The sequence below is a fragment of the Bubalus kerabau genome, chromosome 2, assembly GCF_029407905.1.
Source record: "Bubalus kerabau isolate K-KA32 ecotype Philippines breed swamp buffalo chromosome 2, PCC_UOA_SB_1v2, whole genome shotgun sequence".
In the NCBI taxonomy this organism is placed as follows: Eukaryota; Metazoa; Chordata; class Mammalia; order Artiodactyla; family Bovidae; genus Bubalus; species Bubalus kerabau.
The window spans coordinates 142083828-142101567 of record NC_073625.1 but is presented as its reverse complement, the minus strand read 5'-3'; the positions used below and the strand labels follow the sequence as shown (position 1 = coordinate 142101567).

The following is a 17740-nucleotide window of genomic DNA, read 5'->3' as shown; positions in this document are numbered from 1 at the left end:
ATCCATCAGCTCTAATCCCCTTACATGTAGTGGGCTCAAGCTGAATATGTGGACTAAAATGCAGAAATCTCTTCTTGAAGAAAAACTTTCAAAACTTTCTTTGTATTTGTCCCTAGTTCCTGTTCTCTTACTGTAATGCTTTTATTCCCTATCAATCCAGTACATATCTTAATTCCTTTTTATTTCTCTGAACTCCCAAGTCAATCACAGAACAAAAGTACTTTTTTTTTTGTCTTTCATACAGAAGTTGGCCTCCATGTTGCAGCTCACAAGTGGCATGGGTCAGGGAGAGAAAAGAAGTGGTCAGATTATTGAGCCTCATTCTTCTAGTCTGTGTTGAGAAGCACTGCAGGCAAGAAACTGCAGAAATGGACTTTGTTCAAGAATCTGCCTCCGACTACCAAATCCTTCCTTTTTTTTTTTTTTGGCCATGCTGCACAGCTTGTGAGATCTTAGTTCTCTGACCAGGAATCGAAACTGGGCCCTCTGCAGTGAAAGTATGGAGTCCTAGCCACTGGATCACAGGGAATTTCAACCTCCTCCTTCTAAGAACCATTCACCTATAGTCAAGTGTCATCAACACACACATCACAGTATGTCATTATTCCAATGGGATGATCCTTTGGCCTAAGCAATAGTGAAAAGTTAAACTTGAGGGTGAAGGGATGGAAGAGAATATACTTTTTGAAGAACAAGACTTAAGGGGAGAGAAGTCCTAGGAAAAAACATATAGTTGAGAGTTCTTGGAAGCCGGAATGAAGCAAAAGGAGAACTGGGGCTGGATTTGGGTCTGCAGCCACAAAGGATGATCTCAAAAGGCAAGCATGCCATGCAGCTTTGCCTTGCTGGGGCCCTTGGTGGTTGCAACCATCCTGGGGCTTACTGGAGACAGTCTCTCTGCTGAGCAGCTATGGCCTCAGGCTCTGGAGTCAGACTGCTAAAAATCCAGTCTCATCCCCTCCATTACTCATTGTGTTATTTTAACCTCTCAAAGCCTTAAGTTTCCTCATATGTAAAAATAAGGGGTCAAAGAGAACACAACTTAAAGACTGGTAAGTATGAAATGAGATAATCCACAAATCAGTGCAATGCTGGGTACAGGGTAAGCACTCCCTGCTCATGCGGCTTCAGCCAGCCAAGACCCAGAGACATGCACAGAAGTCTTACCATGTGCGGACCTGGTCTGTAAATGGAAAACAGCTTCCAGGTTAAGAAACCTCCTTAGAAATGCCAAGTGGCTATTTTTCCCTCTTTACTAGTATCTACTTTGTTCTATCAGTGTACAAAACATTTTGCTGTTCTTTGAAACATTGATTCGTACACTGACATCCTTTGGAGTGTCATTTGGACATTTTCCCCAAGTGGAAGAGCAAATTCTTCCAATCATATAATTGGAATGCCAATTACATTTGCCTATATATATTTTTTCTTTTCTTTTAATAGAGAGATTGAAGACAAGGCTCCAGTGGATTATTTCCCTCACTTTCACAGGACTTCTTGGCAATGACTAAGAAATGACTCTTCTACTGTAAGCTGCCCAATTTAATAAAAGGTATTATTTCATGTATCGATTCCACGTTGATGCTAATTTGGCATCAAGTGCTTTCTTTTATCTTAATAGACAGGTCAGATGTCTTCTGTCTCGGTCATTTATCGTAAATGGAAATGATAGCATTCAGGAACCTAGTTTGTTCTTTTTAGGGCGAAAACAAGTTCTTTTATAAACTCTGTGCATAGGCAGTTTCAGAATCATCTTTCCTCCCACCCGCCGCCCCATACCTTTTTCCTGCTCTGTCTTGTCCAAGTGCTCTTGGCAAGCTTTGGGAACACACAACACTGAGGGGAAACAACCGAGATTATTTAAGTGTCAGTGGAAGTGGCTGAAGTCAGATCTCAGGACTGGGTGACTTTTTTTAGAAGCAGAAATTCATGCTGGTGGGGGCAGGTCTCCATTCTGCCTGTTGGAGCTCTATAGTCTCCTTGTTTGGCTGTGTCAGTCGTCTGCAATAGCTGTGCATATAGCTGGAATTACCAGTAGTATGTGCCTCAGGGTGACTGGGCTCAGCATTTTTGTGTTAAAAAATCAAATAACTGGTTTCTCTTCTGCAGATGAAAGAGCAGCATGAATTTCTTTACCTTATTGTCTCCAATGTTCTTTTTCTCCATTTCAACATATATGGTACAAACAGTATAAAGATTTTTGTATCCAGAACTAACCTGTGACCCATCCAGAGAAATGTCAACTTCTTCACTGCAAACTTTTGAAAACACTAGGGAATGCCTGAAGGTTGTAGCTAATACTGACATAATTCAAACAAGTGTATTCCTCTAGGTGATTTGCATGGATTAATTTCTTTAATTATCACCACAACCCTATGAGACAGGTACTATTCTGATCTCTGTTTTGAAGATGAAGGAAATGCATTAAGAGAGGTGAAATAATTGTCCCAAGGTTATACAGCTTGTATGTAGTGAAACAGAAACTTGAATACAGTCTGACTAGAATCTGCCCCTTCCCCTTGCTATATTATGTCACTCCTTTTCAGTTAAGTAAGCTTGTGGTCTCTAAATTACATTATGAACCACAAACTATGTTAAAAAAAAAAAACAAAACAAACCAACAACTGTGTTAAAATCAATATTAAAAAGAATAAACTTAACAAAGAATTTTATTAAATTTCTCAAATAGTCATTTGTCTATTGCTACGTGGTAGCTGAGAGAGAGAAAGGTTTGAAAATACGACAACAAATTCTTTAAAAATTAAGTAGCCTCCTACACAGCCAGGTCCTAACTCCCTGCTATCTTCTGGATTCTCCGGAAAACCAAGGATTGGACTAGGCTATTGTTTTCAACCTCTAAGCACTAGACGTTCATAACTTGACAACAATGTCTAGAACAAGATGAATAATGTTTACAGCCAGTAAGTAATGTGAAGTGAAACAGTGCTGTGGTCAGAACTCTACAGAAAAGGAGAAATGGAGCAGTATAATTTCCTTTCTTTTCCTCAGCGTCTGGTCCTCTCAGATTTTCCTGTCTTCAAAAAGACACACTTGTCTGGCCATACCCACTGTTTTCACAACTGGAGTTATTTTGGCAGTTCTGAAAACATCTACTGGCAACCAGTAGATGTTTTGTGAGGTCTAACCCTTTTAAACAATGGAGGAATCTTCTTTAAGAAAGAGAATATCAATTTATAAATACAAAATTAGTGTATTCTAGGATTTATTATAGCAATCTCTTTACTTGTCTCCTCGTTTTCATTCTCTTTCTAGTAGTGTATGTTTTCACATGTATAAATTTTAGGTCTCAAAGTGTGTGTGTTTGGAAAAATTGAGATAGACATGTCACAGAATGAGAGATCCTACATCAGTTAAGCTTGAAATGGACATAGTATATTTAGTCTTAGTGATTCCATGATGTACACACCAGCATCACAAAGGCACTGAGAAGTCCTATATTTTAAAAATCTGCAAAGACCTATCTTTCCATGGAAACCTTTTTTTGTGGAATAGGTACTAGCATTTCACAGGCAAAACCCAATTTGGGAAACTCTGATCTAGGTTCAGTTCAGTTCAGTCATTCAGTTGTGTCCGACTCTTTGCAACCCCATGAACTGTAGCACGCCAGACTTTCCTGTCTGTCACCAGCTCCTGGAGCTTACTCAAATTCATGTCCATAGAGTTGGTGATGCCAACCAACCATCCATCCTCTGCCTTCTTAAAACATTCGTATATCATGTTTCCTCTCAGATGACCAAAAAAAGTCCACAGTTCACTAATATCTCCAGGATCAGGTTGAAATGAACAAGACCAGCACTTCAGGGCACCCCTAATCTGGCCATATGCTGTCTGAACCTTGTCTACTACCTCTTCAAGAGCAAATGGTTTGCTGTAGTGGTTCTACCTTCTTATTCCTTAGAGGGGGTACCCAGCTCTGTCCCTCTCATTCACCAACCGCTCATGGCACACTGATCTGCACTCTCAAGACTTGCATTTGTCCTAAACCACAACTCGCCTTGTTAACTCAGTTCTTTAACATTAGAGCTTTCTCTCTCCCGGCTAACTCTTTTCCAAAAGGAGGCGGAGAACTCCTTTTGTCTGCTTTCTTGGTATCGAGGTGTGCACTGATGATCTGGCTGTGCAGAAAGATGGCACTTGAAAGGCATAGACTGCCTGAGTAAATGAATTAATGAGTCAGTGAGTCTTGGTAAACTTCAGGCAGCCTGAGCATTCAGGGATGAACATATGAGTATATAAGAAGAGGTCACTGATCTAGCTCCATTTCTACCACAACATCCCATGATACAGAGAAGATAAACCAGGGCAGGTGCTTCGTAGGATGGACATGCAGAGCATCTGTCTGTCTCATCAGGGCAGCAGGATGAGAATATGTAAAACAGGGCTGTACCAAAGGCATCAGAAGACATATGTATATGCAAACACTAGGATAAAACATCTTCTGCTAATCATAAAAATACACAATGCCCAGCAATATCTTTTCAACAGCTGCTTAATTAGTATCTGCTAACTTTGGTAAGTTGATCACTGAGTCAATTTTAATGCCATATCAAATATTAAATTAAACTCTCTTGTTTGATATACTGAGTCAATTTTAATGCTATCTCAAATATTAAATTAAACTCTCTTGTTTTCTTAATATCAAGGCTCCTATTTTATCTTATAGGTAACTTTTTTCCCTCTAAGTAGAATAAAAGTAAACACATTCATAAAATATTCATTAATTTACATATGAGTGCATATCTATCTGTGCTTCTAAGTTCAAATTAGTTTTCTCCTTTAGCCTGGGATGACTATTTGCTGTAGATAATTCTCTTGAGTGATTTATGTTTTTGATCTATTATTTGATCTATGGTTTGAAATGTCTTTTTATTTCTTATATACACACACCTCTACTTGCACACAGTACAAAGTAACTAATTCAGGCATTTCATTTATTTCGTTTAGGTGTTAGAATCCATGTCCAAATTATAAAAATCCATAATAGTAATGTTAGCAGCAGACTACTGGATCTTTACTTAAATAACAGTTTTAAAAAATTTGGTATGTGTATTTATTGTGAAATGATTAGCACAAGTTAGTTAACATCCATAACTTCACATATTTACAAAATTGTTTTCTTGTGATAAGAACTTTTAAGCTGTATTTCCTGGAAAGTGAAAAGTGAAAGTGTTAGTCCCTCAGTTGTGTCTGACTCATTGTAACTCCATGGACTGTAGCCCACCAGGCTCCTCTGTCCCTGGAATTCTCCAGGCAAGAATATTGGAGTGGGCTGCCATTCCCTTCTCCAGGGGATCTTCTCAACCCAGGAATTGAACCTGGTCCTGCATTGTGGTCTTCCCTGGTGGCTCAGCAGTAAAGAATCTGCCTGCAATGCAGAAGACCCAGGTTTGATCCCTGGGTTGTGAAGATCCCTTGGAGGAGGGCATGGCAACGCACTCCAGTGTTCTTGCCTAGAGGATCCCATGGACAGAGGGCCAGGCAGGCTACAGTCCATGGGGTTGCAAAGAGTCAGACACAATTGAACTGATTAAGCAGCAGCAGCAGCTCCTGCATCACAGGTGGATCCTTTATCATCTGAGCCACCAGGGAAGCCCTGTACTCCCTTAGCAACTTTCAAACAATACAGTGTTGTTAACTATAGTCGCCACGTTGTACAGTACATCCCGAGGACTTTTAATTAAGAGTAAAACTGGAAATCTGGACTTTGACCACTGTCACCCACTTCTCAACCCCTCCCACCCCACCCTTTGCCTCTGGCAAACACCAATCTGTTCTGTACTTAAACAATACTTCTGATACAAATAGTGATGACTTTGAACAAAAGGCAATGCCAAGGTGGCCAACCCTAGATCTGTCCCTGCATGATCTCAAGATACTTGAGCTGGAGTTGGTCCAGGGAGCAGATTGGGTAACAATGGGCAGGACTAGGATTTCAAGCTCCAGCCCTACTGATAACCTTCAATGACCCTGAGCAAGTCTCAAAGTTTCACTGGGTCTTAATTTTCTTATTTGTAATTTGAGAACGTTGGACTGCGTGTGGTCAAATTTTGTGCCTCTAATAAGCAAACTTCTCATCCTTTTAAAAGTGCCTCTAAAAGGTATTTGGTTAATTAAGGAACTAAAATTAGATTGACCTATAGCTTCCAAGATGCTAAGTTTAACCAAATTCCTGGTACTTCACTAGTATCAGTCCCAGGGTTACTAGGCATCATGTTGATAGAGTCAATTCAGAAGGACTTACAAGACAAGCCACTCCTTGACTGGGTTTTTCTAAAGACATGTATTTATTACATTTATATAAGAGTTTTAAAAAGAGGATAAATTGAATACATTTAAAATTGAAAATATAATACTAAATTTTAAAAGGTCTATTCAGATTTGTTTTGGAGTTGTTTGCTTTAAAAAACTTGAAGCCAATAGGCATTTAGTCCATATGAATGATTGTACCCAGTAGTATTTCATGAAAAACAAAAAACAAACTTACCTGTACGTTAGCATGAACAGACCCAGGCACTTGGTATTTCAACTCGTGGGCTGTTGTTTGAGATTTTGGAAGCAGAAAAGGATAAGAAAGGCACCGATATTTTGGTTTCATAATCTAAAATAAAGAGAAACAGGTAAAAAAGATTCAAATGAAAAAATAATTCCTGTCTTCCCTATTTTGTGATTCTAAAAGATATACGGGTTCATTTGAGAAAGAAAAGTAAATATTAACAGTGGGTGTTTCTAGCTGAAGAGATAACAGATTATTTATTTGTTTTCTATTTCCCAGAGGCAGAAAACTCCTTTGTTCCTTCTTTTACCTTTTGGAGCAAGCATTGAAAGTGAAAGTGAAAGTCACTTAGTCCTGTCTGCCTCATTGCGACCCCATGGACTATACAGTCCATGGAATTCTCCAGGCTAGAATCCTGGAGTGGGTAGCTGTTCCCTTCTCCAGGGGATCTTCCTGATCCAGGAATCAAACCAGAGTCTCCTGCATTGCAGGCAGATTCTTTACCAATTGAGCTATTGCTTCACATTTTAAAAGAAAAGTTAAATACAACCTAGAGTTGTAGACTCATTTGAAAAGACCCTGATGCTGGCAAAGATTGAGGGCAGGAGGAGAAGGGGACGACAGAGGATGAGATGGTTGGATCGCATCACCGACTCAGTGGACATGTGTTTGGGTGAACTTCGGGAGTTGGTGATGGACAGGGAGGCCTGGCATGCTACGGTTCATGGGGTCGCAAAGAGTCGGATATGACTGAGTGACTGAACTGAACTGAACTGAGAGCCGTAGAAGTACACAATTGCAAAAATGAGATTATTTTATAAACTGATTTTTTACTATGCTATCGCTATCTCATAACAGCAATAAATCATATAGGTCATTTTAAAAATGACTTCATAGTAAAATGTCATGGAACAATCATAATTTGTTTAATAAATTTCTATTAATGAGGAGTTCAGTTATTTCTTATTTTATATGAATTATTAAATACAATGTCAAAATACATTACTGAATAACTTCTTTAGCTTAAACACCTGAAATTGATTTTCTGAGTCAAAAGATACATACTTTAAAAATTTTTTTGCAATTATACCAGTTTATCCTCCCAGGAGTAGGGTATAAGAGCATCAAAGATCCTGAATCCAATTGTGGGTTTCTGCAGTGTATTTAACTTTGCCAGTCCAATAGGTTAAAAATAATATCTCTTTATTTATTCCTCCATTCACCTCTAAATTCTTGTTAAAAATATTTCCACTATTTCTAAGATCTCCCACTAACTGTTTATAATGTAAATTAAGTGAAAAATAAGGTGGCACTCTAAGTTAACAAAACTAAATTTTTTCCCAACTTATATCCAAACTATAGGGAAGAAATGCCTCATCACCATTTAAAACAAATAAGATGACTTCATTACTTATAAGAATTTGACCTAATACTTGTAAGTTAAGTGCCTATTGTCTTGCTATTATTAAGATTCCCTTAATAAAAGGGAATCTTAATAATAGCAAGACAATAGGCACTTAACTTACAAGTATTAGGTCAAATTCTTATAAGTAATGAAGTCATCTTATGAAAGAAGACAATATCTGGAGGAAAGAGAAGTAGCTCCATCTTCTCACATTGCTCACTTTGCTCAGAACTGCCTCTCAGAAGCCTGTGCCAACATGGATCCAGGGCAGTGCCAGGACTGCAAGGACTTGAAAGCTGCAGCTCTCACCTGAACAAGGGTCCCATCCCCTCTGCAGTAGCTCAGCAGCCCTCCACGTGACTACCAACTCAGGCAAGATGCTTAAACTGGGAGTCCCAGGTTAATGGTTAAACCATAGTCTGTGATGGTAGCACCATTCCTCTGCCCTCTGAATTATTTGTGGAGGAAAAGTTCAGGAACTGTTTTTTTTTCTCTTTTGCCCAGAGTCCCAGGTGCTCTGACAACCGGCCACTCAACAGTGGATAAAGTGGCACAGCTGTGGCCACATCAGCCCCTTCTCGCCTCCTCTTCCTGGCCTGTCCCTCTACACGTGGACTGAATCATGCTAAAACCACCCACCTACCTTCGTGAAGTTCCAGCGCTGGATGAAGTGACGGGCCACATCACGAGCTGCCTTCCCGTGGACTGCAGAGGCTATGTCATGCCATGGCATCCGGGGGGTAGAGTGCCTGTCAATGAAATCTGCCCAGGTGCACCAGGCAAGGATCCACACTAAATTCTGTGCCCGCAAGGCACACAAGCTATCTGACCCCAGCTCTGACCCCAACTATGATACATAAAAAAAACAAAAAAAAACAAAAAACACGTGATGATGTCCACCATATGTATATTTCTTGACTTGGATAGAATAATACCTTTATAACCAAGGGAAGCATAGATCTCACATTGAGGAACATAGTCCCTATGCACCTTTCCCAATATGAAGTTTCCATTCCACTATTAGATAATCACTGAGAAAGGCAGCTGTGAGCTGGTACAAATTATCTAAAGATATAAACGTGATATTACATTTTCTCTTCTATTCTGTTGAAATAATGTCAAGCTATGTATGGACTGCCATTTCTAGTTCCTGTTCAGTGTGCAAGCACTTAGATGATCTGAAATGTGTTATTTTAATGTTGGAAGATGAAGATGATAAGCAGAAAAAAGGAGATCATCAAAGGAAGGGAAACACCTCCTGGAGAATTACAGATTACGATGCCTAAAATATGCCTATATGCAACCTGGACCTTTCAAACAAGCTATATTTCATTTTCTTTTCTTACTATACTCACAAGGAAAAACCCTTAAGTATGTGACTAAATCGTGGTCTCCAATATTTCACCAAATGTTCAAAACAAAACAAGATATTAAATCATGCACATGCATACTTGTTGAGATACTAACAAGGAAAAGACAAAATATGCACAGCCACCCACTACCATGGTACTCACCAGCAAAAGGTTTATCGAGTTGAACCCAGTCTTTGAAGACGAAATTGCAGTAGTCCTTTCCATGCCAGAATCGGGTTTCCCCATGTAGCTCTCCCACACGTGTCTGTACACTTCGGAGGGAGGCTGTGTCTGTAAATGCAGCAAGACTCACTCAAAGTCTGTGGTTCAGGCGGGCCCCAGGGAGGGAGGCTCACCTCTCATTTGTTAACACCTAAACACTTCCTAACTTTTCTTTTTAAGCCTCATAACAAGGGCAGCATGGGTTCGTTTCATCTGAGGCTGTGGGCTGGCTGTGGGCTGGGTAGTTGGGGCTATAACCAGGTTCATCATTTGACAATGAAATTTAATATTTTTATACATGTTTCAATGCCATTCTCCCAAATCATCCCCCCCCTCCTTCTCCCACAGAGTCCAAAAGACTGTTCTATACATCTGTGTCTCTTTTGCTGCCTCTCATACAGGGTAATCTCCAGTCCAGGTTCGATGCATGATACAGGATGCTCAGGGCTGGTGCACTGGGATGACCCAGAGGGATGGTATGGACAGGAAGGTGGGAGGGGCGTTCAGGATGGGGAACACGTGTACACCCATGGCGGATTCATTTTGATGTATGGCAAAACCAATACAATATTGTAAAGTAATTAGCCTCCAATTAAAATAAATACATTTATATTTAAAAAAGAAATTTAATATTTTTATTCTCGTCATCTAGCAGATAACTGGCAGAATGGATCACAGGTTTAACTTGCTGGGTGAGAGGGGTAAAGCCAGGTCTGCTTGAGGAACATGAGATGCCAAGGCCATAAAGAAGTCATGTTCTTCTTTTTGCTCAGCCAATATGGTGCACATCTAATGTGTAATTCTTGTCTTTTGCATTTCAAAATGCAAGAACCTCAAATTTGCAGACAGTGGTGTTCTAGCCCTGGAATTGACTAGCTAAGTGATACTGAGCTTTATCCTTTTGAGTCAGAAATCCTTTATGTTCAAAAGGAAGAATTTGGCCCAGCTATCATCTAAGATCTTTTGGGCTCTAATATCCTATATTTCTACAATTATAAATGGAATCCATAAAATATCATAACAATAGAAGCTTACGATCACATAGGCGCAAAAGCAGCATCTACTGCAGTATTTCACAAAGAGCTTTGTCAGGAACATTTTTAGTTCAGTAAATATGTTGACTTAAATAGTTTGTACATTTATGGGATATGCCAATCACAAAGACACATAAGCAGGGAACTAGCAGAACTACAAATCACAAAATGCAGCGCTTGGCACAAAAGAGACGCTTAACCATCAGACACTGGATGCAAAACGTTTGTTGAATGAATAAATGGTACCACATACAGAAGCCATAGTAAATAGCAGACTGGTCCCCCTACCACCATACTGTCCCAGATGTGTCCTTCCAAAAATGCAGATTCTTATTTAAAAGCCTTCTAGGATGACCTGCCTCAGATCAGATCAGATCAGTCGCTCGGTCGTGTCCAACTTTGCGACCGCATGAATCGCAGCACGCCAGGCCTCCCTGTCCATCACCAACTCCCGGAGTTCACCCAGACTCACATCCATCGAGTCAGTGATGCCATCCAGCCATCTCATCCTCTGTTGTCCCCTTCTCCTCCTGCCCCCAATCCCTCCCAGCATCAGAGTCTTTTCCAATGAGTCAACTCTTCGCACCTGCCTACAGAGGGTCAAATCCTCAGGGTTTAGTGTGCAGAGACAGTTCTTAAACTGCTGCCAATCTCTCTTTCTTGTCCTCATTTTCCCCACACAACCCAGGCCCCAGGCACACCACCATTCTCACTGATTGTGACAGGCCTTGTCTGTCATGCAGCCAGCACATGATTCCTTCAGGCTGGAATGTTCTTCCCACCCTAGTGGTCTGACCTCCTCATCATCCTTCAAGAGCCACGTTAGCTGTCACCTGTCCTAGAGACACTCCCCATATCCCAGCAGGGAGAGGCTGTGGAACCATTCATAGTTGCACACCCCAGGGCCCCTGACTCTGTGACTCATCTGCCCCTCCGTGTCCACCACTCACTCAGCTATAAACTCAGGGGTGGGGAGTGCATCCCCTCAGTGCCTGGTGTCGCTCCTGGCATTCAGTAGGCAATCAATAATAATTGCAAAGTGAAAATTTTGAGTGAAGTTGCTCAGTTGTGTCCGACTCTTTGTGACCCGGTGGACTGTAGCCCACCAGGCTCCTCCGTCCATGGTATTTCCTGGGCAAGAATACTGGAGTGGGCTGCCATTTCCTTCTCCAGGGGATCTTCCCGACCCAGGGATCAAACCCCGGTCTCCTGCATCGCAGGCAGACGCTTTAACGTCTGAGCCACCAGGGAAGAATACTCTGTTAGTATTTTATCTCAAACTGAATAATTAATCGCCAAAGAAAAATGTCTTGAAGTGCTAACAATGAACAAAACTATATAATATTAAAAATTAGAATTCTATTTATTTCTCCCAGTGATTTATTTTCCTTTTCTCTGAAACTGAAAGGCCAAAGTACTGATAGGTCTATTTGCTCACCTGTAGGCTCTTTATAGTAAGCATGGCACTTTATTAAAAAAAAAAAACAAAAAAACAAAAAACTAAAAAAAAGGAATAAAGAGAAGATAAATAGCAGGTCAATTCCAAAGTAAAATTAAAAAGTATATATAAAATTTGTCTTCATCAGCTGAGAAACTTTGGGCTAAATGTTTATATATATACACATATACTTGTTTAAAAATTAACTTTCATCTAATAATTTGTTTTGACAAGAAAAACAAAGTTAATTCTTAGTCTCAGAAAATGATCTTGGAGCTAACTGAATTCAGTCTGCTCATAATTCAAATTTGGTTTTGGTCATGGCCTACACCAGTGCAAATTAATCAGGGTCCTCCTCAGAACCAGTGAAATATTAAGGTTAAGCAGAACCAGATCTTGCCAGTAGGATATTTCCCCCTGCTGAATCACTAAGGCACTAAGTTAGTAAAATATTTAATCCCAACACTTCTCTACTATTTAATAGACAATAAACTCTTTGAGAGAAAAAAATAAGTGTTACACAATGTTACCCACTCCATTGCATCCCTGAGAATGGAGTTGAGAAATGACTTAACTTGCTATTCATTCTCCCTTATAATTAAATATCTGAGTGTGAAACACTTGCATCAGCTAAATGACAAGCATTATCTTCCCCATTAGCCATCTATTAAATCATGCTTAACAGGAGATCATCAGCAAACAATTACTGAATATAAAAAGAATAAAATTCAACCCTTTTAAAATGACTGTATCGAGGAAACAATGTGTTTGACATTCTCCCTCTTGCAACATAATTTTGAGAGGGGAAAAAAAGTCTTGAGGATGGCTGACTGATTGGATTAAAGTACATACTATAGAAATCTATCATAGTTACTAATCATATTTAAGATGAGCTGATTTTACTCCACTTTTTCCTACTTAGAAACATCCAATGATCTTGTATGCACACTACTGATTTCTACACATCACCAGTAAGTTTCACTCGGAAGCCCATTCAGTGTGGCCTTTTGCATTCAAGTGAAACATTGCAGAGAAGCTAACCCAGTTCATACTTTCAGGAAGGGAAGCTATTAACTCAAGCAAACATTCAGTTTCAAACTTATGATGAAGAGTCTCTCTATGCTTAATTTGGGTTTCAAGTCCCAGAATTAACACAAGAAAGTTTAAGTCATTACATGATTTAAATGTAGAGCTGTGCTCTTTAAACTTCCTTCTCCATTAATAGTAGAACCTTACTTTTTTTCCCTAAAAACAAATTCAGGTGGCAGTCCAATATATAAAACAATGTAAGTGGGATTTTTCTGGTTGAAGCAGGTAGCAATAAAGGTAGGAGGGGCCCGGGTCTTCAGTAGTATCCTCAAAGCTCCCTGAGAAACACCAGGATTTAAGGAAGAGACTCGGTAAAGCACTGCTCCAGAACTCAACTATCCTTTGGCTGTGGTTTTTAAGTAAGTGAACTTCTCTTCATATTAAAAAGCTAAATTGGTAACTTAACATAGTTAATGGTAACTTAACATAGTCTCGGTCCCCCACATCCCGTGTCCATTGCATCAGCCCGTGCCGTCACCTCTACTTCAGGATGGATTCAGTACCTGCCTGGTCATGATCTGCCACCCCTGTCTGCTCTGAAGAATAAGCTTGTAAAAAATGTTCGTCAGATCGTGTCTGGCCTTTGCTCAAGACCAGCTGATGACTTCCTTTTTCTACTCAAAGTATAAGGCAAAATTCTATAACCTACTACTCAACCCTGTCCAACTTTGCTCCTATCATTATCCCCAGCCCTCCCAACTTCAGCCATGCCTGGGAATCACCTATCACATCCTTTCTCACAGTCTACACTGGCTGGTCTCCCTCCCCAAAGACATTCTCTTATCCTATTCTTCTCTCCTTTTGGATCTTTGTCGAAAACTCATCTCAGTGGAAAAGCATTCTCTGACTCCCTCCTCATATAAAATAGTCACTCCTTCCCTCTGCCCTTTCTCTCTTCCCCTGTTCTATTATTCTGTGTGATAATTCATACCATCTGACACAGTGTTTGATGGTCTATTTCTATTTACAATTCCCATCCTCACTTTCCAACTAGATAACTGAATTTCATTTGTGTTGTTCATCCCATCCCTAGTACCCAGAACAATGATTGACTTATTACAGGAGTTCAGTAAGTACTTATTTAATGAACAAATGGTCATACACATTTAGTTTTGTACTCCCACTTACAATTTTTAATGATTGTGCAATTCCATCAAGGGAATGGATTGCTCATTATCTTCTAGAACCATCCTCCATCTTCTCTTGGATATTTATGGTGTTTACTTTTTTTCCCTCTCTCTCTCTCTTAAACAAACAAACAAACAAAAAACACTGCACTGGATGTGATCCAGTTTATTTAAGAGAGAATTTCCATCAACACCTAAAAACAACCATATTGCTGTCCCCAGCTCATGACTATGGGAATACCCCCTCAGTCTATTACCAGCCTGAATTACTTAATATATTCTGCACTCAGCTCGCATCTTCCTTTCCACTTGCCTCCAATCTTGTTGTCAGCAATACTAACATTCAGTCCCCTCATTGCCCCATCTTAACTTCAGTCCTAACACAGCAAAGCTACATGCTGGAATTACAAAGCAATATCTGGACCTATTTGTAACCCTTATCTTTAAAGTCTGCCCCTGCATTCACCCCTGACCTGGCTCTCTGGACTTCCCAGTGCCCTGTCTCAGGGCTATGCGCTCTACAGAGCACAGGAGTTACTGTGAGCTCTCCCTGAATCCACAAAAGCATCGAGGGCTAGCTGTATGCTAAATAGACAAAATGTATCCCCATATATACCCTTCTCCATATTTTAATGGTATCAGTGTTGTTGAGATTTATGAATGCAAATGGATTTAACAGTTACATTGGTGCTTTAGTTCACTATAAATAGTCAATCACTTTAAAAATTGCTGGGTTGCCAGGCTAAAGAATGCTGGAACCACTGCCCAAGGTCCAGCTTAGTGTTCAGGGTCATTAGCCCCTAACCGGAGAAGGCAATGACACCCCACTCCAGTACTCTTGCCTGGAAAATCCCATGGACGGAGGAGCCTGGTGGGCTGTAGTCCATGGGGTCGCTAAGAATTGGACACGACTGAGCAACTTCACTTTCACTTTTCATTTTCATGCATTGGAGAAGGAAATGGCAACCCACTCCAGTGTTCTTGCCTGGAGAATCCCAGAGACGCGGGAGCCTGGTGGGCTGCCGTCTATGGGGTCGTACAGAGTTGGACACAACTGAAGCGACTTAGCAGCAGCAGCCCCTAACAGCCACAAGTGACTCACATCCAGCCCTGCTTTCTGGGCTCCATCTCAGTCATCTCCTAAACAGTACATAGAACTGTGGCCTTGAGAATTTAGCCAAAAGGTCCTGCTTCGGTCATCTGCATTTCTGCTAAATCACAAATCTGATTCATGACTTCTAGGAGGCTGAGAAAATGGAATTTCACTCGGCACATCACTTATCATCTCTAAACCTTCATTTGTAAAAAGAAGATAATACTATTTTAACCAAGCTCCACAAGTGTTCCAGGCAGTGAGGGGCAGAGTCTGCACATGATAAAAGCTAGCTTACATTTTACTGTGGTTACTATTTACTATGATGATTGTGTGTATACATGCTAAGTTGCTTCAGTGGTGTCTAATTCTTTGTGACCCCATGGACTGGAGCCTGCCAGACCTCTCTGTCCATGGGATTCTCCAGGCAAGAATACTGGAGTGGGTTCCCAGACTCTCCTCCAGGGGATCTTCCCAACCCAAGGTTCAAACCCGCATCTCCTATGTCTTCTGCATTGGCAGGCGGGTTCTTTACCACGAGAGCCAGCTGGGATGCCCATTATTTGTCCTATATCTGATCTGTTGCCAAATCCCTCTTCATTCCCACCACATTTTAGGCCCTGATTAATTTATTCAAGTACCTCGTTCTTACAAAAGCTTATCAGATCATCATTTCTAATAATACGTGCAGGGTAAAAACTGTGAGAACAGAGAGGCAATCCAGAAATACAGTCACTCTGCTCATGCAGCAAAAGCTGAAGCCATGGCGATTCTGGCACTTCACACATCACTTACCAATGTTAGGTCTAGTAAGCCCCTGCTCAGACTCACTGGAAGAGCGAAAGAGTTTCAAGTGGGGCTTTAAACCATGGATTAAATTCTGACGACTCCTACAGTGATTACAATAACCTGGAGAAAGTTGAGAGTTCTTTTTTTATAAAGATATATATATATATAAATATATACACACATATATGAAGTTTTCTAAACTGGAAAGCAGGTTCAATCATTTTTAAAAGTAGGCAAGGCTATAAAATCAGTCACAAATTGTGTGCTACAGAAACTAGAGTTTTAAAGACAAATCTGAAAAGAATAGTAAATGTACAAGATGCAGAAAATCTGATGTTTGAGGACAAAAGCTTGATGTATTTCTGGACAAGAAGAGATATGCAATCTCTGCTATGACAAGTTTATAAAGTACACCCAATACTTTTCCTTCATAATTTGGCATTAGTTTAGAAATGCTTAGCCATTCTGTGACCATTAGAAGCATGAATTGTGCATGTTATGAGTACTGATGTGAATAAAACAATAAATCTCCTCTACAATGAGTCAAACAGAGCCCCAAAATGGTATGAGATTGAAGAGGATGATATAAAGACTTTTAAGCATTGCTTGCTTTACTCCGTTATAGGTATAATGGTTCTGCAAACAGGTGTCTCATGTCTGGCTATGAAGGAATAGAGTCATCGAGATAAACTCCAGGGCAGACAGTGACTTACTGGAGGCGCTGTCAAGGCTGCTGATGCTGTCTGTGTCGTGCAGATGGTGTCTGTGCAGCTGCCTGTAGAGACTGAATTTGGAGAACTTGCTGGGCTTTCTTCCTTTTGGTTTTGAATTTGCATCATCAGGAGGGTTCAGGATGGGCAGATCTTTATCAGATTCATTTTTATCTCTGAGGCATAAGGATTCCATAGACTCTGTTGTTTCAGCCTGAGAAAATTATTAAAAAAAAAAGAGAAATGAAAAGAAACTGCATAATATATGCTGCAATGTGGTCTTTTAATTCCAGTTTAAAGTTTACATGTGTTGCTGGCTCCCTAAAAGACACACAATAATGTGCGTGAGGTCACCTGCAGGGCAGTGTGGGGATTCTTGAGAGCTGTTTAAAGACTTTCAAAGGGATACCAGGAAGTCCATTGCAGTTCCTCTTTCACTGCATCAAAGTCTTGCAATTTTATGCCAATTAACCTTTCAGTATCAGATATAATTACATGAGTTATATTCACTGTTGAGCTACTGAACTTCCTCTGATAAACATTAAGTAAGCGATGATTTTTCTGTCAATTATTTTCCCCATTACCTTTCCACTAAATCTCTATTTTCCCAGAAAAGTCACCAACATATACAGCAGAAAAATAAGATGGAGGCCATCAAATTTTTAATAAATGTATCAATATTTTGGCAACCATCTGAGTTGAAATAATAAGTACACGAATATAGGTGTACAGAGATTTTGGTAGTTCTTAATTTGAAAGGTATGTTGAGGAGTTATTAACCTCCTGCTTTCAAACAGAATTCTCTAAATGTCTCCAGACTGACTTATCCTATTTTCATATGTCTGTAAGAAGGAAAAATTTCAAAAATCTTGGCAGCGACTTGTAATAAGGCTGCTTACTTGAAGTCCAATTGTGCTGCACATTTTTATGAACTTTTTTTTCCCCAAATAGGAATTAAATCTTTAAT

At 40.1% G+C, this 17740-nt stretch overlaps 1 protein-coding gene across 6 annotated transcripts in view; it reads right to left on the bottom strand.

Moving 5' to 3' along the window:
- PLD1 (phospholipase D1) overlaps nucleotides 1-17740 on the bottom strand; it is a 227832-nt gene that overhangs the window by 67516 nt on the left and 142576 nt on the right. For 4 of the 6 annotated variants that reach the window (XM_055569071.1, XM_055569069.1, XM_055569066.1 and 1 more), the window contains 5 exons: nucleotides 16777-16987; nucleotides 16070-16183; nucleotides 9434-9562; nucleotides 8563-8681; nucleotides 6506-6619 (listed from right to left, as the gene is read on the bottom strand). In XM_055569071.1, the coding sequence (XP_055425046.1) occupies nucleotides 6506-6619; nucleotides 8563-8681; nucleotides 9434-9562; nucleotides 16070-16183; nucleotides 16777-16987 (687 nt within the window). The remainder of the gene's footprint in view (nucleotides 1-6505; nucleotides 6620-8562; nucleotides 8682-9433; nucleotides 9563-16069; nucleotides 16184-16776; nucleotides 16988-17740) is intronic. The other 2 variants (XM_055569072.1, XM_055569068.1) reach the window with 1 other exon arrangement.